Source organism: Gymnoscopelus microlampas (assembly GCF_963454915.1).
Source record: "Gymnoscopelus microlampas genome assembly, chromosome: 8".
Classification (NCBI taxonomy): domain Eukaryota; kingdom Metazoa; phylum Chordata; class Actinopteri; order Myctophiformes; family Myctophidae; genus Gymnoscopelus; species Gymnoscopelus microlampas.
The window spans coordinates 25,257,262-25,279,170 of NC_139945.1; the positions used below are offsets into that span (position 1 = coordinate 25,257,262).

Here is a 21,909-nt window from a genome sequence, read left to right on the forward strand (position 1 = left end):
CATTCAAAACTTGTTTTACTTTGTTCCTGAGTGCGGATGGTTCATTTGTTATTCAGGTATAGTATCTAATATACTCCCAAAGCTTCTATCAAAAGTCACCTTAATCACTCAAAATCGTACTTAGTTGACCGCGGTCTCTCAGGGCTCTTTGCTAAGTCCACCATTTCTCCACCAGACCTATTTGCTAAAAATAGGCAATCTACAAGCTATTAAATGGTAAATGGACTGCATTTATATAGCACCTTTCTCCAAAGCGTTTTACAATGCTCAAGGACACTCTGACAAGCAGCCATGCAGGAGGATCCGGCGGGAATCGCACCTGTAACCTTCGGATTTCCAAGATGGCCACTGCCCCAGCCAGAATAGGGACGCTAGGTTTTATGTGGTTAATAACCATTAAGACCTGAGACCTATACTGCGGCCCCCTGGTCAGCCGGGGCGCCTGATGGAGGAGAAAGGAACTGGTTGGAATAACGTGTTCCTTCCACGCGCTACGTCCTACCGGGGAAACTCCTCTCTGTCGGGTGATAAGAAGGCTTGATAGCCCTCATGCACAGAAGGAGGCATGAGCTCAGTTCTGGGCTCTCCCTAGGTTGGCAGAGGGAGTGTAGCGCCCAGGATTACTTGGACAATTATCACTGGGTGAAAAAATGGGGTTACAAAATCGCGGGATAAAAATGTAAATAAAAGAAAAAGACCTGAGGCCGATTCTAAAAATATTTTCTCAATCCTAACAGTTTTTTGAAAAAAATATATATTTTTTTAAATATATAGAACATAAAAATATTTCAAAATGTGTTGTTCTAAAGACCCCCAAGAAGCAAAGATTTGAGTTACAAATGTTCGCTTTAAAAATTATATACTCAAGCAAATTTTCACATTTAAAAAAAATAGCAGATCTAACTGTACAAGCTCATGCCACGCTATGAGCTTGTATATCTGCTATTTTTGACTAGCCAAAGAAATCTAAAATGACTCAGATACGTTCCCGGTCTTAATGGGTTAAGTTGCTGCCCCATATGTTTGGCTAATTATGCAATAAATATGCACGTGACAAACAACAGGGAAAAAGAAAAAAAATACTGACCTAGCATACCTAACATATTATCTGCCTCTTGTTTTTAGAACGTTTTGGAGAACATGGACTCAAAGAAGCTGAACGTGCTCAAAGAGCTGCTGGACCGTGATGCCGTGAGGAGCAAAGCGTCCTCCAGCGGGGTCGGGGACAGAGACACACGAGGTACAGCACGAACAGGACCAGCGTTTGATCAACGGCCATCTGTTGGTCCAGGGAGGCCTTAATTTCTCTCTTTGGGTTTAATCCATTAACCCATTAAGACCTGAGGCGATTCTTTAAAAAAATCTAAATCATAACAGTTTTTGAAAAAAAGCAAAAAAATTATGTTTTCAAGATTTTTCAAAAATAGCAGATATACAAGCTCATAGCGCGGCACTCGGTGCCGCGCTATGAGCTTGTATATCTGCTATTTTTGAATAGCCAAAGACATCTAAAGTGACACAGATGCGTTCCAGGTATCAGACCGGGAACGCATCTGTGTCATTTTAAGATTTCTTTGGCTATTCAAAAGTAGCAGATCTACAAGCTCATAGTGTGGCATGAGTGAGCTTGTAGATCTGCTATTTATTTATTTTTATCGTGGAAAATATGTGCAAATCTTTGAATAATATATTTTAAAGCGAACATTTTTAACTCCGATCTGTGCTTCTGGGGGTCCATGGAACAACTTATTTTGAGATGGGGGTCCGCGGCCAAATACATATACTTTTGGGGGTCTTTGACATGGAAAAGTTGGAGCACCACTGATATAGCAACATACTGTTAGGATTTAGAAAACATTTTTAGATTTATTTGGCCGCAGATATGTGCTATGAGCTTGTATATCTGCTATTTTTGAATAGCCAAAGAAATCTAAATATTACACAGATGTGTTCCCGGATTTAATGGGTTAAAAGAGAACAGAATGCTTTGTAAAAATAGACAATACACTGTCACATCTGGCCCACTGACCACAGGCATGACTCATGCATCTGACATTGAAACATCTGTTTCCACAGAGATCAAAGTTCTCAGTCGCCACGACTTCAGTCATTTGGATTCCGTAGAAGCCAGCATGTCTTCTATGAAAGCATGTCACGTGCCGAAAATAGCAGATCTACAAGCTCACAACACGTTGTGCTGCGAAGTGTTGTGAGCTTTTAGATCTGCTGTTTTCGGTTAAAGTTATTTTAAGATCAAAACTAGCAATGGTCAAGCTAACAATAGAATACATGTTCAGAAGCAATCTCCCACAAAACCGAATGGTCTCAGAAACGTCATTAAAGCAAAGGGTTAAAGCCTCAATCTGCGATTTCTTCAACTGGTTGGCTTTACAGTATGTAGAACAGCGGCAACATAAGGTTTAGAGTGATAATACCTAAACATCATCATGGGATTGTTTTTTAAGATAGTGAAGAGGCATAAGAGGCATTGCCCTCATTACCTTCCTGACTAACTACTTCTCCAAAGTGAGTGACACCCACAGCCACAATACTAGAGGGAGCGACCAGTACCGCGGGAAGTAGGGGTGCGGGGGGGGGGGGGGGGGGGGGGGGGGCGCCCCCCCTCCCCCCAGGTACCCGCCCCCCATCAAAAAAAAGATATAGATTTTTTTGATAATAAATCGGTAAAATCAGGCAAAAATATGAATGAAATAACATAACTCTAACCTAACCCTAATCCTAACCCTAAAACCGAAATAAAGACACCAAAAACTGGGAAAAAAACAAATCCTCATGCACGCGCGCGCATGAGGTGCGCATACCGCACCCCTAACCTAAAAGGTCTTCCCGCGGCTATGGGAGCGACAACAATCTGGTACTACCCAAATATAGAACATGGGAAAATTCTCATTCTACTACTCTGCCACCAACATGTGGAATGCCCTGCTAACACATGTGGAATGCCCTGCTAACACATTCCCTTTAAACATTTGGATCACTGGCTTCCTTCAAAACAGGCCTGAAAATCCATCTCCCAGGAGACCACAGGGGGAGGTAAACTCATTGTTCCCATAGAAAGGAGGTGGCATTCACTGCCGACATTTTTTCTCCTGTTTATTGTTGATGATATGAATACATAGGACCACAATGGAATCAAGTCCCCAGGACTTTTTATGTGTTATCCTTTTAGCCTTAAAGCAATACAAGGCATGTCCAAAAATAACGATTTTTAGCAACCTTTGCTGGTCACTACCGTCATTGCAATTATTTAGCGCAGTCCTGCATTACCCAGAATTCCATTTGTTTTAACCGGAAGACGGAAGCGTTTCAAAAAGCATTCCTTTAATTGTTTTATATTATCTGCGGATCGTTTCTCTTAGCTAGTGGAGCTTTAGTTACCATGAGCTGTGTTTTCTTTTGCTGTTGTTTTTCCATCTTCAAATCCTATAATGTCTTAAAAATAGTGTGAGATTCCTTTTTGTTATTAGCGCGGTAGTTCCTGGCCAAACAGGAAACCGGTGCGGTAGTTCCTGGCCAAACAGGAAACCGGTGCGGTAGTTCCTGGCCAAACAGGAAACCGGTGCATTTCCGTTTCCGTTTCCCGGCTGGATGACGTCATTTTCGCGGCCACTGTTTCAATAGAAAATAGTTTGCAAAAAGGCTTTCGGGGGAGAAATTCATGGAGTGGGTGTTGTGAAACATTTGCCAGTCACAAAAAATATGCAATTTTACTTTTTCTTTTTTGAAAAAGTTACCTAGTGTAGCTTTAATGTCTGACTGTACCTTGTGCTGTTTATGTTTCTGACTAATAAAGTATTCAATCAATCAATCAACATTTTATTTTTTAATTTTGCTTAATTCCATGTGTCTCCACAGCCGACTCCAACGCAGCAGCATTGCTGGGAGCTGTCCTCAGGTCAGTGGAAGCTGTTTTAAACAGGCTGAGTGGAGAGTGCTGGCAGAGCCAGGATCTGCAGCAGACGGCTAGCCAGTGTGAGCTGCATCCTGGAGACACACGCACCACTGACACACACATGGGTTCTGCACAGGTACTGCACGCACACACACACACACACACACACACACACACACACACACACACACCACACCACACCACACCACACCACACCACACCACACCACACCACACCACACCACCCACACACACACACACACACACACACACACACACAAACATATTGGTGTCAAAATGTACTTAAAGTACCAAAAGTATAAAGTACGCATTATGCAGAATGTCCCATTTCACAAGTTTTCAAATGTATAATGTATAAAAATTTTGATGCGACACATTGTGAGCTTGTAGTACTTTTTTTGTACTTTCAAAAGGCCGAAATGTATATAGGGCTGAAGTAGTTGATGCATGTTTTGTAATAATAATCAAAGTAACTAGTAACTAAAGTTTTTAAATAATTGTAACCGAATAAAAAGTACAATATTTGTCTCTGAGATGTAGAAGTAAAAGTACTGAAAACTGGAAATACTCAATTCCAAAATGTACTTAAGTACAGTACTTCACAGTAAATGTACGTAGTTACTACCACTGCAGGTACTGCAGTTGTAATGGTAGCTGAACAAAAACAAAAACATTTAAACCTACTGTGTATCATTTGTTGAGCGTCAAATAGAGAAAATAAAGATGTGCGAGCTCGTAGAAGTTCAATCTTGTACGGTATATCTTGATGTTTTCGCCGAATGTTCATATATTTTCACCAAATGTTTGTCTAATTGTGTTGCATTGTTCTTAGTTAATGAATAACTTGAATATTAATCCCTCTTTCCATATGAACATTTCCTAGTTCTCTCCCACAAACATGACGAAAGCAGAGGCTCTTCCCACTCATTCAGGTAAGACACACAACCTTTATTCTTGGATATTTTTGGGGCTTTTCTGCCTTTTATTTGGATAGTACATTGTAGATCGACAGGAAGAGAGAGAGACAGGGAGCAAAGGTCGTCAGGCTGCATGGACTCTAGGGGCCGCTAGCAGGGGTTTTAGACTGAGTCAAAGCATATCTCGAAAGTAATTTCAAACTCAAATAAATGTCTTTGTGTCCTTGTGAGGTTGAGGTTCTACTGGTACTTCAGTTTACTATAGGCACCTTTAATGCTTCTACTGTGTATATAGAACCAATTGACCTATATCACCAAAAGAGACACCCCTATGATTACTACTTAGCGGCATTTACAGTGTGTTTAGTGTTCTGGTGGAGGTGCTGACCAGGCTGAGCTGTGGTGAGGTTCTGTAGAGACTGCTGGATCTCCTGCAGTGTTCTGGACAGTGGTGACATTTTTTCATTTTTTCAGGCGGACCAGCGGTTCTTGTATTCTTGTATTTGTTTTACATAAGGGTAGAAATAGGTTTGGGATTAGGTATAGTTTTACTGAGGTTAAGATTAGGAATAAGGTTAGGTTTAGGCATAGTTTACTGATATGTTTAGGAATACCAGGCGAATACAGACGGATTTTCCCCGGGGCGACTGTTTTGGGGCGAGCGGGCGGTATTCGTTGCGCAGCAGTTCACTCATGCCCACTTTATTCATTTCATTTTTGACAAGCGACATCTCTGCATGATATAGTAGATCATATAATTTAGTTATCTATAAAAACAGGAACAGATTGCATCTTATATATATATATATATATATATATATATATATATATATATATATATATATATATATATATATATATATATATATATATGTATGTGTATATATATGTATATATATTATTCAAAGATTTGCACACATTTTCCACGATTTTTCAAAAAAATTGCAGATATACAGTACAAGCTCATAGCGCGGCACTGAGTGCCGTGCTATGCTTGTAGATCTGCTATTTTTGAATAGCCAAAGAAATCTTAAAGTGACACAGATGCGTTACCGGTCTTAATGGATTAAAATGAGTGTAAAACAACTGTTTCTTCATGTTTTCCAGTGCACGTACAGAGCACGTGTCTGAGTGAGCAGGACCTGTCTAAGCTGGTAGCCATGTCACCACTGTCCAGAACACTGCAGGAGATCCAGCAGTCTCTACAGAACCTCACCGCAGCTCAGCCTGGTCAGCACCTCCACCAGAACACTAAACACACTGTAAATGCCGCTAAGTAGTAATATCATAGGGGTGTCTCTTTTGGTGATATAGGTCAATTGGTTCTATATACACAGTAGAAGCATTAGAAGCCTATAGTAGCCTATAGTAAACTGAAGTACCAGTAGAACCTCAACCTCACAAGGACACAAAGACATTTATTTGTGTTTGAAATTAATTTCGAGATATGCTTTGACTCAGTCTAAAACCCCTGCTAGCGGCCCCTAGAGTCCATGCAGCCTCTTAAATCTGCTGTAACTGGAGGTTTGGCACTAAAAGTTCATCCTGAACTCTGCCCATCAGATGATGAGATATTTTGTGTGAAAGGTTTTGGCACTAGGTCACGTGGTCACTAAAATAGTTAGGTTTCATTTTCCAGGGAGTATGAATCCACTCAGTAAGTCTCATAGCAATTGCCACCCAGTAGATTTTGAGATAACTTGTGAGCAAGTGGAAAGATTGGCTTAGGTTTCATGGCATTCCGTCCATTGCATTTTTGAGACAACTTTGTACATTTGGAAAATGTGGACTAATGGTGGCACGACAGGAAAGGCCACTGGGTCACCAGAGTCAAATGGTCCATCGTCTGGGGAACATGAAGGTCGACAGCAAATGTCATGGCAAGGAAGCCAGTACTTTTCCAGATAGATGGTGGTAGATAGATGGACTGACACGGCCATCATTAAAACGCAGCCCATAGCAGGGTTCTGACCCTACCCCCGAAATCATCTGCCAAGTTCCATCCAAATTTCATGAAAACTGTCAGAGTTATTGCTGTGATAGAAAGATACAGTATGAAATATGAGTGAGGACATCAATTAAAGAGGTGCTCTCCTCGGAGTGCAGATAGCTCTGCCAGGCATGGTTGCCTATACCCAGGGCTGTGTCAGTCATGGCATGAAGCCGTCAGTACACAAGGTAGCTGCAGGGGTAAATGGAAATAGAGTTTGTACGACAGACAGTGTAGCTATTATAACTACTAGTCCATACCCGGTCTACGCATCCGTGGGGGGATATGCGCACATGATCTTTTACACAAAAATGCGAATAAACAGCTGACACTTGGGGAACTCAAAAAACTGGCTTCGCTGTTAGGTGCACATGGTAATGGCCAATGGCTGTGTGCAAATTCAGATCAATTGCTCGAGCCACTGAGGAGAACCGGGCAGAACAATATTATAGGAGGATTACAAATAAACAACAAATAGACGGACAGGGGCAAAAACGTAATCTCCCCCGGCCTGGCAGAGTTTATAACATTCTATTCTATTCTAGTCATTACAGAGGCACATATCGAGGAAGACCCTGCTTTGCCATTGATTCCTGTAGCCCTAGACAGCCTCTCTCCGCAGCACTCGGCGGTCTTCCTGTTTGGCTGCCAGGTAAGGATAGGACATGAAAATTACATTCATATCAATTATTGCGAATAACGATATTATCGCGATAATCAAAATATGCTCAAAACTTAAAATGTCACTTTTGCTCACCACTTAAACCCCCAGCATCGCTATTCTGGGGGGAACATTGGTCGAAAATATACGTTGGAATGTTGGACAAAAATAGCCGATCTACAAGCTCACAACACGTTGCGTTGCAACGTGTTAGATTGTAGATCTGCTATTTTTGGTGAATCGATTTGTGTAGAGTGAAATAAGAGCGTACCAAATGCGCTCTTTACAGGTCCGTTTTATCGAAGTATAGAGGGTTAAAGTGGTACTGAATTTGCAGCTCAACAAAAGTGAATTCATCCTAGTGTATGACGGAGGACAAACGATAATACCGATTATCGTCCCATCCCCGCTGCCAGGTGATGTGTCTGCTGGGGAAGTGTCCGCTGTTCCCGCCCGTTCTTCTGCTGCTGGCCAGGTCCCTCCCTGGGTCCCGCTGTACCTCCAGTCAGGGTCTGCTGTCACACTGCCTCGGAGACTTTTATTTTGATACCAGCAATCAGATCCTCTACCTGTCTGAGGCCAAGCTTCATCACGTGGGAGACTTCATCTCCACCATCCTCCAGTCCATGGCCTACGTAGCATCAGGTGATCAATGGGCTCTATGCACAGCAGCCATTTTGGAGAGAAATTGGGCCTCTTCTTACTTCCTTCACAGGTGTTACCAATGATACTAATGAAGGCTCTGTTCCATTCTGGTCAAACAGAGTCAGGGTGCTGATATTGTGCATTTTGGCTAACTGGAAACACTCTGATACACCAGTGGGTCTCAAAGTGTGGTCCAGGTACCCTCATGGTTCCTTGAGGGGGTTCCAAACGGCCCCTGTAAAAGGTGTGTAACCCATACGGGTCCATTTGGTTCCATTTGTACACTCTCAGAGTTATGGGGGTCCTTGAAATGAAAAGGTTTGAGAACCACTGTGCTACATGAAATGGAACAGAGCCTTCATTAGTATCATTGGTAAAACTTGTGAAGGAAGTAAGGAAGAGGCCCATTTATTTCCAATATGGCTGCTGTGCATAGAGCCTAATGACAAGATGGTAGAGCAATCAAATTTACTATTTGATTAAGTTGGTATCTGCAATTATGCAGTCAGTGTGTCCCATTGTGTCCCCTGTTAAAATATGTGTATTTTATATTTACAGTACTTCTTTGCTTGTTCATTTTATATACGGTAATTAAAGCGAAACACTTAATCTTTTTCATCGATCAAAAGGTATTTGTTCATTTTTATTTATTTGTTTGCTTATAAATTAAATGTTAAATACAACTTTAATCAAATCTAAGTTGTTCAAAGAATCAACACATTATTGGTCAAAACATTGGAATCGTTGGACTCTCCAAAAATCAGGACCAGCATGGGACCCAAAAGTCTGCCATCGGTCGGCTCTTCAAAAAAAAATAACTTGAAAAGAAATGCAAGCCTGTCTTGTGCCTTTGTAATATGACAGTCAAGTATGTAACATGAAGCGATGGTCTGGATGGGTAATCGTCTTTGAAAGCATGAAGCATGTAATCTTCTAAAGAAAACATTAAGGTTTTTTCTTCTTATCAGGATCCAGGCTGCAGAGCTTTATGCAAGCTCTCCATCAAGGTATTTCAGCTGTAAGCCTTCATCTGTTCAACTCCTCTTTCACATGGGACTGCACCAAGGTATTTGCTTACTGTAGGTGCAGTTTAAAGGAAGCCTGTTACATATCTTGAATATTTCACAAGGCTTAAAGGTTTACTTCACGCCCAGAAATGATTATTTTCCTATCAGTTACTCTGCCCCGAAGCCTTGAATTCATGGAGAATGGTTGTTTGTGCTGCATTTCTTCACGGCGAATGAATAATTCAAAAACGAAGAAAATCCTTGCAGAATTGTGAAAAAAAAGAAGAAATGAATATGGGTCCAATATTAACAAGAAAGACTATAATAGTAAACAACTCTCAGTGCCATCTATAGTTTTGATAGTTTTGCTGTTAGATAGAAATGGATAGAAAACACGTCATTTTGGGGGTGAAGCATTCCTTTAAAGGGATAGTTCACCCCCAAAATGACTTTTTTTTTCCTATCGATTAGTCACCCCATGGAGACGTGAATTAATGGATATTTTTTAGTTTTTGTCGCATTCTTAAGCCAATAATTTGATGGTGACTAATCAATAGAAAATAAGTATTTGTTAGGGTGAACTATCCCTTTAGGCCTCGTGCAAAATTCTAGACACACAACAGACTTTTGACATGATTGTGTGATCCTTCGGCAGACAAAAGGTGATGCTCCAGAAGGAATTCGCTCACCACTAGTAGAGGACTTCCTCAATGTCAGAGTTCCCACCGAGGAATTGTTTACAGAGCGTCTGCTGGCTGGCAGGTTTGTGGATAAACATATTTAAATATTTAGAGCAAACTTACCTGTCAATCATATCCTGTACATGTTACTTCTCCCCTGATTTTCCATTCTAGACTTCAGCAGTACAAATGTTTTAAGCTGGAGCAGTTCATCGGGGACCTCAAACAGTGGCCAACCAAACAGACAGAAAAGGGTATTAGATCATTATGTTTATTTACAGCAGTGGTTCTCAAAGTGGGGTCCGGGGACCCCCATGGGGGTCCTTGAGGTGGTTCTAGGGGGTCCCCAACAAAATGTGTTAAACCACTTTGCAACGTGGTATGAGCTTGTAGATCTGCTATTTTCAAAAATATGCTGTTGTTTTTTTAACCCATTTAATCCGGGAACGCATATAGGCCTTCTGTGTCATTTTAGATTTTGAGCTATAACATACTTTGGGGTATTCAAAAATTGCAGATAAACAAGCTCATAGCACACATATATGTTTTTTTTTAAACTGGCACAATAATGTCATGAATTTAATTTGATAAAAATGTAATTTATATATGTAATATTATTCCTTTTTTTCCCCCTCCTCCTTGGCCGCCGCAGCCCCCACTTTGAAAACCCTGCAGGTGCCAAAACTAACCAACAGTTTTAAGTTCAATTCACAAATATATTAATAATATTTTTTTCTTTTCTTTCCAATGCATTGTTTTTTGCAGGTCTGTCACCCAAAGGCACACCGGTCCAGGTTAGTCTCAATTAACAATTAATTATTCGTTATTTACTATATGGTGTGCTCGACCTCGACCATAATAACTGTTACCCGGTGCTAACCGGTTGACCATTGGTGTTGTGCAGATGTCCTGTGTGGAGCAGGAGATAGATCGTCTCAACGAGTCCTTCTTAGACCTGAGCGTCCAGCTAGAGAAGAGAGTCCAGATAAACACATGGCAACGAGAGAGAGAGCACAGTGCTGCCTCGCAGTCTGAGGTATATAATCCATTCAATTCTATTAAAACTGATATTGTGTTGTACGATGAAACCCAGACGGCATGGGAACGGCAGTCTACGTTATATATATATACATATATATATATACATATATATATATATATATATATATATATATATATATATATATATATATATATATATATATATATATATATATATATATATATATATATATATGTGTGATATCGTCTGTCAGGTGCAAACCTCATTATGTCCTCATACGGTTATTTTTCAGGATTCAAATTCAAAAGTATCGAAAGTAGCAGAACTAGAAGCTCAAAACGCATAGTTTTTATTTTGAGCTTGTAGATCTGCTACTTTGGAGTACGTATGATCAAGTAGGGCATTCATTTACGGGAAAAAAAAGAAGTTAAAATATGGAGATAAGAGGTTTCTGCCCGACAGCAACGATATTCACTATATACAGTATAGCTTGAGGAACAGAATAAAACACAGCGCCACTTCTCCATTGATTCAATGGACGAGGCCGCCCTGTTCTATTGGGTTTTGAATGGTGTTCTCGTTCTCCATACTGTATTCATAAATGGTAAATGGTGCATTTATAAAGCGCTTTTATCCAAAGCGCTTTACATAGATTGTGCATTACATTCACCCATTCACACACCGATGGCAGAGGAAACCATGCAAGGCACCAACCTGCTCACTGTACTCAGTTGTACTCCCAGTTGTACTTAAGTACAACTGGGAACCTTGCGGTTTCCAGTTCACTCTACCCCTGAGCCACTGCCACCCCATTCATGACATATGACTCCAGATTTGAGCAAGGTTTCACCTATTTGACTTCTATTATGAAATTATAGTTAAATATCTCAAAGTATAAACTCTAAATTAATAGTGGTATACTTCTGTGGCCTTGCTGACAGTGTGCACAAGGAATTTGGCACTGACCTGTCCAAGTAATAAGTACCCTCCCACCCAATTTACAACGGATACGTAATTCTGTTTCCCTGCTTGTTCACTTGAAAGCTTATCCATCTCATCTGTACAAGTGAGAAAAAAAGAATAATTGCACATATATGTAACACATTTTTCTCATCACTTTTCCTCTTACGCGTGATAACTCACACACATGACACATTATTCATTATTCTGATATCTTCATACATTAGCCTTGAGTTGTGTGTGTGTGTGTGTGTGTGTGTGTGTGTGTGTGTGTGTGTGTGTGTGTGTGTGTGTGTGTGTGTGTGTGTGTGTGTGTGTGTGTGTGTGTGTGTGTGTGTGTGTGTGTGTGTGTGTTTGTGCGTGCGTGCACGTGTGTGTACATACTGTATATACCTGACCCGTGTTCCTGTGTTCTGTTTCAACATACAGTACGTGACAGTATTTACATACTTCCCTATTTTGCATGTACGCAAGCATACAAATGTGGTTATGAATATTTCCATACATTGCATGTACTGTGTGTTACAGTGCATGACTTAATGCACATTTTTTTTGCAGCTTTGTTTAAGCTTAACCACTTAAGCCCTGTATGCTTTGTAGCACAAGGAAAACATCAACAACTCCCAAGCTTGTAGATGTGCTATTTTCACCAAACCTTTGCCTTCCTTTGTTATTATGACATTCCCAGATTGGGGACGCTAGGGTTCAAGTGGTTAATATCATCATATTAACCATGGCATTTGACACACACACATGGTCATTTCTTCCTCTGGTCAGTGGTGGAAAGTAACTAAGTGCATTTACTCAAGTACTGTACTTAAGTACAATTTTGAGGTACTTTTACTTTACTGGAGTATTTCCAATTTTCAATACTTTTACTTTTACTCCACTTAATCTCAGAGGCAAATATTGTACTTTTTACTCCACTGCAATTATTTGAAAACTTTAGTTAGTTACTTTTTTATTTTGATTATTAATACAAAACATACATTAATCTCTTCAGCCCTATTTAAACTTTTGCTATTTGAAAATGGCTGATCTACAAGCTCACAACACGTTGCGACGCATTGTGAGCTTGTAAATGTGCTATTTTCAAAAGATTTAAATGTATACATAATATTATGATACCTTGTGAAACATTCTGCATAATGAGTAATTTTACTTTTGGTACTTTAAGTATATTTTGATGCCAATACTTTTGTACTTTTACTCGAGTAAATGTGGATTGCCGGAACTTTTACTTGTAACCGTGTACATTGCAGTTTTGATACTTTTACTTAAGTAAAGGAATGTAGTACTTTTTCCACCACTGCCTCTGGACCTGCTGCAGCCTTCCAGCCCGGAGCTGCCCTCGCTGAGCCGTAACGGCACCGTGGTGCTGGAGCTGAGGAGACGCTACGTGTTGCAGCGCCTGGACGAGCTGCAGCTCACACTGGGCCGCATCAGAGAGGAGCGCCAGGAGCTGGAGGGCAACGCCCACGACAACACCATCACCGCAGACCGAGCACCGATCGATAGCAGCACCGCGCAGCAGCAGCAGCAGCAGCACGACCCTGACCAGGGTGACCGCAGTCCTTCTGAACAACCGCAGGAGGAGAATAACAACAACGGCGCTCCGGGCAGCCTATCTGAGGGAGAGACCGGCGAGGTTGGAAAGGATACACTCGAGAACGACATGTCCGAACCTCAGGCTCAGAGTGATGAAGCTGTCCAGAAATCTGACCCTGAGGCCCAGCCATCACCCCCCACAGAGAACCAAGAAGCAGCACTACATTCCGATGTTCAAGAAGAGGAACAGGAAGCAGATACGGCTGATCCAAACCTGGATCTCAACGTACAGTAGCTGCTGTTGGGCCCTGTTGTTTCCGTGTGACTCTCAATTTCTTGCACCTCCTCTGTGGTTTACCTAGAATGAATTACAATGCACTTTAAAAATGGATTCCATGATCAATTTAAAGTCAATTTAGTCAGACTCTGCCCTCAATTTATTTCCGAGAAAATAAATAAAGGTTGAGTGAATGAATCTTGCCTGGGAACCAGAACAGAAATACTTTCTTGGCAGCAGTGTTGTGACACAATAACTGTCATATCGCGTAAATAATTCAGCACAAGGAGTTATGGTATATGCACAGGGTCTCTTGAGGACAACGGCTTCATTAATTTCCTTATTCTAATCAAGATATTAGGCTTCGCTCTAGTGAACAGATATGCCCACATCTGCTGCAGTCTGCTGCTTGTTGTGACAAACTCTCCCTTGTGTGGTTGAGATGTGGTCGTAATTTTAAAAACATCCTGCTGTCTGTCTCCGGTCTCCCTCTCTCTCTTTCTATTTCTCTCTCTCTCTTAGCAGAACTACAAGCTCAAAACGCGTAGTTTTTATTTTGAGCTTGTAGATCTGCTACTTTGGAGTACGTATGATCAAGTAGGGCTTTCATTTACGAAAAAAAACAAAAGTTAAAATATGGAGATAAGAGGTTTCTGCCCGACAGCAACGATATTCACTATATACAGTATAGCTTGAGGAACAGAATATAACACAGCGCCACTTCTCCATTGATTCAATGGACGAGGCCGCCCTGTTCTATTCGGTTTTGAATGATGTTCTCGTTCTCCATACTGTATTCATGAATGGTAAATGGTGCATTTATATAGCGCTTTTATCCAAAGCGCTTTACATAGATTGTGCATTACATTCACCCATTCACACACCATGGCAGAGGAAACCATGCAAGGCACCAACCTGCTCACCGGGAGCAATTAGGGGTTCAATGTCTTGCTCAAGGACTCTTCGACACTAACTCTGGGGGAGCCCGGGATCGAACTGGGAACCTTGCGGTTTCCAGTTCACTCTACCCTTGAGCCACTGCCGCCCCATTCATGACATATGACTCCAGATGTGAGCAAGGTTTCACCTCTTTCCTTATTCTAATCAAGATATTAGGATTCGCTCTAGTGAACAGATATGCCCACATCTGCTGCAGTCTGCTGCTTGTTGTGACAAACTCTCCCTTGTGTGGTTGAGATGTGGTCGTAATTTAAAAAACGTCCTGCTGTCTGTCTCCTGTCTCCCTTTTGTTCTCTCTCTCTCTCTTTCTCTCTCCCTGTATCTCTTTCCTCCCTCCCCTCCGTCTCCTCCATAACCTACATGCTCCTTCCGACATCGGAAAATCTTCCAGTTCGGAAAGGCTTTTTGAACTACAGTTCGCAGAGTCAGGACAACTGGATGTGCACGGGTTGCGAGGAAAAGTTATAATTTGTAGTTATATCTCTCCCTTTCCAAAGAAAGGTTTGGCCGTCAGATGGAGTATGTAGTATTGCGGGGTGCTCTACACCAGTCATTCTTTCCCTTTTCATTTCAAGGACCCCCAGTTTGATATGACTATGACACAGACCCCCATTTAATGCAATATCCGCAGCGTTCATTTAACTCTGAGAAAATGAACAAATGGAACCAAATGGACCTGTGAGGGGGCATTTGGTTCCATTTGTACACTGTCAGAGTTACAATACAGACCCATTCAATCCGGGGACACGTCTGTGTCATTTTAGATTTCCTTGGCTATTCAAAAATAGCAGATCTACAAGCTCACAGCGCTGCGCTGTGAGCTTGTAGATCTGCTGTTTTTGAAAGAAAATGTGTGAAAATGTGTGCAAATCTTTGAATATATATATTTTTTTAAGCGAACATTTGTAACTCAAATCGTTGCTTCTGGGGGGTCCCTGGAACAAAAATATTTTACAAATGTTGGCTTTAAAAAATATGTATACAAAGACTTGCAGAAATGTTCTCGATTTTTCATAAAGCAGCACTTGGTGCTGCTCTATGAGCTTGTATATCTGCTATTTTTGAATAGCCACAGTAATCTTAAAATGACAGAGATGCATTCCCGGATTGAATGGGTGAAAGCCTTCTTGAACCTATTATTGGCCATTGGTTAGTGTGGAGCTGGAGTGATGCCTCGCTCCGGTTGGATGGTTTCCATTGGTCAGGGGCGGGGTCTCTCTGCTTCCCATAATAGAAAGTGAGTTTTCCCACAGGGCGGATGGGCGGCGAGCCAACGCAAGAAGGTCAGATGGAACCACGGCGTGCAGCGTTCAGTTGCTATCAGTGTTAGGCTGCAGCCCTGTGCCAACAGAGTTGATGTTGTCTTATCGGTTAGATTAGCTCCCCATATACAGTGTGTGCCACCGATGCGATTGGTGGACTTACAGCTCCACAGGGAGAGACAGTGAGTCTGGAGCAGTGTGTGTGTGTGTGTGTGCACATTTCCATCATGTGATGATGTGTACGGCATTATCTCTCGCTCTGGGCTCGTAAACACATCAACTGTTTATTTTTAGGAAACATGCCTCCCCTATCTATCTTCCTAAGTGTGAAAAGACATCATAAATTGTCAATGTCTTTGTTTGAATCGCCCCCAGGTCCTCGGTTGATTTGCAATATTTATATGAAAAACAATTGTTTTGTCTACATAGATAGGATTAGTCCAGACTTTACCGTTAATTCCTGGCCTGTTTATCGATAGCACACATCAGCCTGTAAGCCTTGTTGTAATCTTGAAATCCGTTGAAATCCCTAGAAATCTGAACCCTGTATTTTCCAGAGACTGGACACGTACGCACGCACGCACGCACGCACGCACGCACGCACGCACGCACGCACGCACACTAGACTGCCTTTTCCACAGAATCTCCCATTTCTTACATTTTCTCTTAAATGAGTGAACTGTCATTTTTACGCTATGATGTGGGTTTCTTACCAATTCAAAAACTCATTCAGCATCTAAAATGCTTTGTTCTTCTCAGTGGAGAGGGGTTTGAGCAAACAGAATCGCAAGGAAGGAATCAAGGAAGGAAGCAGAGCAGAGCTGAGCTAAGTGGCGTCTGCTCTCTTTCACAGTCTGCTTCCTCTGGTCGCCGTGGTGATGGTGCTGTGCATCACGGTTACCATGGGGACCTGATCAGAGGGATGTGTGGTTCTACACAGAGTTTATTTTGCTCTGAGATTTAAATTAACCCTCCGAACTCTCACTGTAGTACCGCTGCAAGAGATCACACTCAGCTGCCTTTTATGATGTTATTTTTATACTATAAGAGAGAGAGAGAGAGAGAGAGAGAGAGAGAGAGAGAGAGAAACAATTGCAATTGATATAAATACGGAGTATCACTACGGAGTATAAGCACTTATAATCAGCACAAATTCCAGGAACTCAATTACAGTGTGTTTTCATGTTTCAAGGGGCAGCAAATAGACGTCCACATGTAGGGAATTAAAATAATAATCATAGTCCATGAGCAATCCTTACAGTAAATAATCCTTGTAAGCCTCGCATTACTCCATGCATGTTCACCACCAGCCAAAACATCAGTGACCCACATCACCCTGTGGGTCAGGATCCCCAGGGGGGTCCCCAAATGCTTTTGGGAGGGTCCCCTGATGACAGTTAAGTGACAATTTAAGAATTATTTAGACCTTTTTAATACCAAAAAGAAAAAGACTATTACTGCATCAAAAATAATCAACAAACTATGCTATAAAACTGATGAAACATTGGCCACATTGTCTTAATATGAGAAAGAGGCAAACATTGTGAAAATAGCCGATCTACAAGCTCGAGCTTGTAGATAATGCTATTTTCACAATGCTTATCTGTGGAACCGAGTCAAACGAAATGTAATGCCTCAAATCTTACAAATCCAAGTGCTTGGGGGGTCCCCAGTTCAAATGGGATTATTTGGGGGTCAGAGCCTGAAAAGGTTGAGAACCACTGCAATACATCACCGTTCATCAACGTCTGGTCCAGGGCCCCACATGGGGTCCAAATGGACCGTTTACGGGTCTGTAACTCCGAGTATACAAAAACACTTTTTTTTTAAATATTGTTTTGGGGTTTCCCAACCTACACTGCAAACTTCTCAGTATCAATCTCTGTGAGGGTCCATTTGGACGACCTGGAGGTCCCCGGACCCCCACTTTGAGAACCAGCCACTATTGTGATGTCACTGTGGTGGACTGTTTCTTTAAGACCTGAGGGTTCATATTAACCTACTTTTTGAAGCAGAATGAAGACTCTAAGGACACACACTGGGAAATCCTGAGTGAATCCTGAGTGAATTGAACTCTGAGAAAGTGTGGAAAGGGACCCATATGGGGAGTTCAATTGACTCAGGATTTTAAAAGTGTACAGGCAGCAAGAGCGTTGTCATTCCTCAACAAAAAGCAAACCGGTCGTTAGACTGTGGGAAATATGTCTGTCTGTCTGTCTGTCTGTCTGTCTGTCTCTCTGGGAAAAAGCAGAAAGTGTTAACCCCAGTATGCCTATTCTGGGGGGGAGGGGTGGGGGGGGGGTCATTTGATCTACAAGCTCACAACGTGTTGCAGCTATTTTTGGTGTATATCAGCTATTCTTATTCCCCTTCTTTTTCATGGAAATAATAAAAAAGGAGCTTGGCAAAAAAAAACAAATTTCACCCACTGTTTCACCCCTGTGAACCTGTGATGTGACAATATAGATGATTCTGGTTATGTAGTGTGGTTCTCTAAGACTAGAGGGTTTAAGTGGTTTGGTCAATATTGTGGTCCTCATAGGTGCTTCCATCCATGTGGGTGTGATGATATCAGTTGTAAACAGAGAGTCCATTAACCCATTAAGACCTGAGGCCGATTCTACAAGATGCCTTCTAAATCAGTATAGTTCTCAATTTTTATCGTGCCAAGGACCCCCAAATTCATATGTACTTGGCTGCAGACCCTCATCCGAAAATGTTTTGTGCCAGGGACCCCCGGAAGAGAAGATTTGTGTTAAAAAAATAAAAACTTTGCAAACACTGTCAAGATTTTTCAAAAATGTTCAAAAATAGCAGATGTAGAAGCTGCACGAAGTGACACACTGTGAGCTTGTATATCTGCTATTTTTGAGAACCAGTGTTCTAAACCCTAAGAGTTTTCTGAAAAACATAAGAAACATTATTTTATCTGTCTCTGGCTTTTTACAACCCACTTCTGTCTCATTGATCCAATGAATCCAGTTTGCTACAAATAGATTTATGTTGTTTTGTTTGCTTAATTATATCATCATATTTGGCAAAGGGAATTAACCACTGTTAAACCCCATATGGTTGACCGGAAGTCCCTCAGGGCTCTATCCTAGTGTATTTTCTGTTTTCTGTTATTGTGGAGAAAGCTTTAGCAGAAAATTGTCGATTACAAGCTCTGCTACTTTTTTTCCTAAATCTTTCCCCACAATGTGGATACTGGGGTTTAAGTGGTTAAATAATGAAAGAGGGAGGGATACACTGGGAAGGTAAAAGGCAAAATGGAATGTTTAGAACACTGGACGATACTTAAAATACTTTGACACAGAACACAGGATGTTAGATTAGTGGGCTGTTGATATACAGTATGCTGTGATTGTGTTTTACCAGCTCTAGTGTGCAACAATAAAGCCTGATTCATGTTTTTGTCGTACGACGATTCAAAAAAAAAAAGCGAATCTACAAGTTCACAATGTGTCCACAACACATGCAACACGTTGCCAGTTTATACATTTTCAGCATGCAACCCCTTTGCATTACAAAGTCTTAATTAGGCTTACGCCAGATATTTGTATTCTGTCCATAAAGTATGTATTCATATCTTCTCTTTGAATTCATGCAGGTTCTGGGTACTTTATTTATGTAGGTTTGGTTTGAAGGTTTGAACGTGAAATTGTGTTTCTCTTTTATCTGTCTTTTAGGAGAAATGCAATTTTGTTTTCTGGTGTTTGCAGACAGAAATGACAAACAACGTAATCTTGAATTTTGACAAGAGATGACATCTATCTTCTTTACACACATTTTACAAACTACACACAATAGGCAAACGTTATATATGTAAAGTTCTCCAGGGCTCAAATAATCAGTATTCATTTTTATCAAACACCACCAGAATAGGTTTCTTCTATAGTATCTGTGCAATGTCGCTGCGTCTTGTGCATCTGAGTGATGGCTGCTGGAACAGAGGTATTTTTATATGACTTTGCTCTACTATAAACGATGACCATTTGTACAGAGAATGTCACCTTCCTGCTTGTACAGGGACCAACCAACCAATCAGAGTATAGTTCTTCTGAGCTGTAATGGAATGTATTATGTGAATATAAATATGCTGTAAGCGTAAAGTGGTGTCTTATAAACCCATGAGGGTTTGTGTGCAGGACACAAAAATAAAACAATAAATCAAATCAAAATAAATCGGTAATAGACCGGTTTCTATGGACCCCCATAACTCGAGAGCGTGTAAATGGAACCAAATGGACTTATACGGGCCCATTTGGTTCAATTTGTACACTCTCAATGTATCAAATATTGTATGTTTTATTTCACTACAATTATTTGACAGCTTTACTAGTTATGTTGCAGATTTAGACTGTCAATACAAAACACATTAAGTTACCCAGCAGCACATACATTCATTACAATCAGCTGCTGCAACATGTGATGAATGCATTAATTTATATGAAGCCCATTATGTCTATATAATGCATTATTTAGAAGCACTCGTAAATGCTTTATAACAATCATAAGACATAAAGCATTTAGAATGACTTGATAAGGTCATGTATCATAATACTTCATCATTGCTGTTACTTATCTGAGTACTTCTTCCCTAACTGTTCAACTGGAGAGTTGGATTAAAGTAGGCTGTGATCAAGAAACTAAGTACATTTACTCAAGTACTGTACTTAAGTACAATTTTGAGGTATTTTTTACTTTACTGGAGTATTTCCAATTTTCAATGCTTTATCTTCTCCACTACATCTCAGAGGCAAATATTGTACATTTACTCCACTGAAATTATTTGAAAACTTTAGTTACTTACCAGTTACTTAATGCAGATATAAATGAATATATTATAAAACATACATTAACCACTTCAGCCCTATTTTATACATTATAAGCTATTTGAAAATAGCCGATCTACAGCTTACAATGTGTGATGCGACATGTTGTGAGCTTGTAGATCTGCTATTTTTAAACATTTGAGTACTTTTACTTTTGGTAGCTACTTTAAGTATTATATTTGATGCCAATACCTTTGTACTTTTACTCAAGTAACATTTTGAACACAGGCCTTTTACTTGTACAGAGCATTTCTACTCTGTGGTATTACAAAACAAAGGCAGTCTGTCTGTCTGTATCCTTAATAAAGGCTTTGAATAAAATACATTTGGAAATTAATTTTTTTTTAAATCCACATGAACTATTGATATTGCTAAGAAAGCCATTATTAATAGGCTACATGTTGAGGTTAAAAGTTATGCATTTTGTTTTGTGGACAAATATCAGAATCATAGCATAATAGCCCATCTAGCCTAGCCCTGAAACATGACTGTCATATGATATCATGGATGAACTTCAACCTGTTTTTGCACTTGTCCCCTTTATGTACATCTACATAAACCTTCAGATTTCAAATATAAAGTGCTGACCTCATGGCCACGGATGTTACAATTATCTACGGCCCCTCAGAAGTAGGCTACCCGTATTTTATCTCAATAAAAAGCATTTTAATCCGATCGGTGGCCATTTCCTCATAAAGTTGTAATGTATCACAGTGAAATACACCTCCCAACCGATAGGGTCACGTAGTTCAAAGCAACGGAGATTTTAATCCGATCGGATTAAAATGCTTTTTATTGAACAATACAGAAGAAGAGACGGGTACATCTGAGGGGCCGTACATAATTGCAATATTCGTGGCCATGGGGTAAGCACTTTATATTTGAAATCTGAACGATTATCTAGATGTACGGGTTGTAAATGGAGAAAGTGCAAACACCAGGTTGAAGTTCATCCATGACTGACGGTCGTGTGTGACAGACGACCGTCGTGTGATCCATGGCTATACTGTATATGCAACTTAAGCTTCTAAAAGGACGCGAACGATTCCTCTTTTACTGGGAAGGCAGTTATGATCAAGTAAGGTCACATCAGGACCCCCTAGCTGAGATAGAGATGAAGCATGGACCCCCTCTATATTGTATAAAATTGTGTTTCAGATTTAACTTTTTTTGTTTACTTGGTCTGCTCTTTTTTCCCTCTACACCAATAGACTCTTTGCCAAGAAATAGC

At 40.7% G+C, this 21,909-nt stretch overlaps 2 protein-coding genes across 2 annotated transcripts in view; one reads left to right on the forward strand and one right to left on the reverse strand.

The window, feature by feature from the left end:
* LOC311050904 (uncharacterized protein) overlaps nt 1–13,942 on the forward strand; it is a 30,020-nt gene extending 16,078 nt beyond the window's left edge. Inside the window, exons 5-16 of the mRNA XM_084065128.1 lie at nt 1,126–1,240; nt 3,877–4,049; nt 4,817–4,865; nt 5,958–6,080; nt 7,386–7,492; nt 7,918–8,146; nt 9,115–9,212; nt 9,809–9,915; nt 10,008–10,087; nt 10,599–10,627; nt 10,738–10,869; nt 13,127–13,942. Of these exons, the coding sequence (XP_083921254.1) occupies nt 1,126–1,240; nt 3,877–4,049; nt 4,817–4,865; nt 5,958–6,080; nt 7,386–7,492; nt 7,918–8,146; nt 9,115–9,212; nt 9,809–9,915; nt 10,008–10,087; nt 10,599–10,627; nt 10,738–10,869; nt 13,127–13,639 (1,755 nt within the window). The 3' untranslated portion in view covers nt 13,640–13,942. The remainder of the gene's footprint in view (nt 1–1,125; nt 1,241–3,876; nt 4,050–4,816; nt 4,866–5,957; nt 6,081–7,385; nt 7,493–7,917; nt 8,147–9,114; nt 9,213–9,808; nt 9,916–10,007; nt 10,088–10,598; nt 10,628–10,737; nt 10,870–13,126) is intronic.
* ankk1 (ankyrin repeat and kinase domain containing 1) overlaps nt 1–21,909 on the reverse strand; it is a 361,956-nt gene that overhangs the window by 26,747 nt on the left and 313,300 nt on the right. The window lies entirely within an intron of this gene.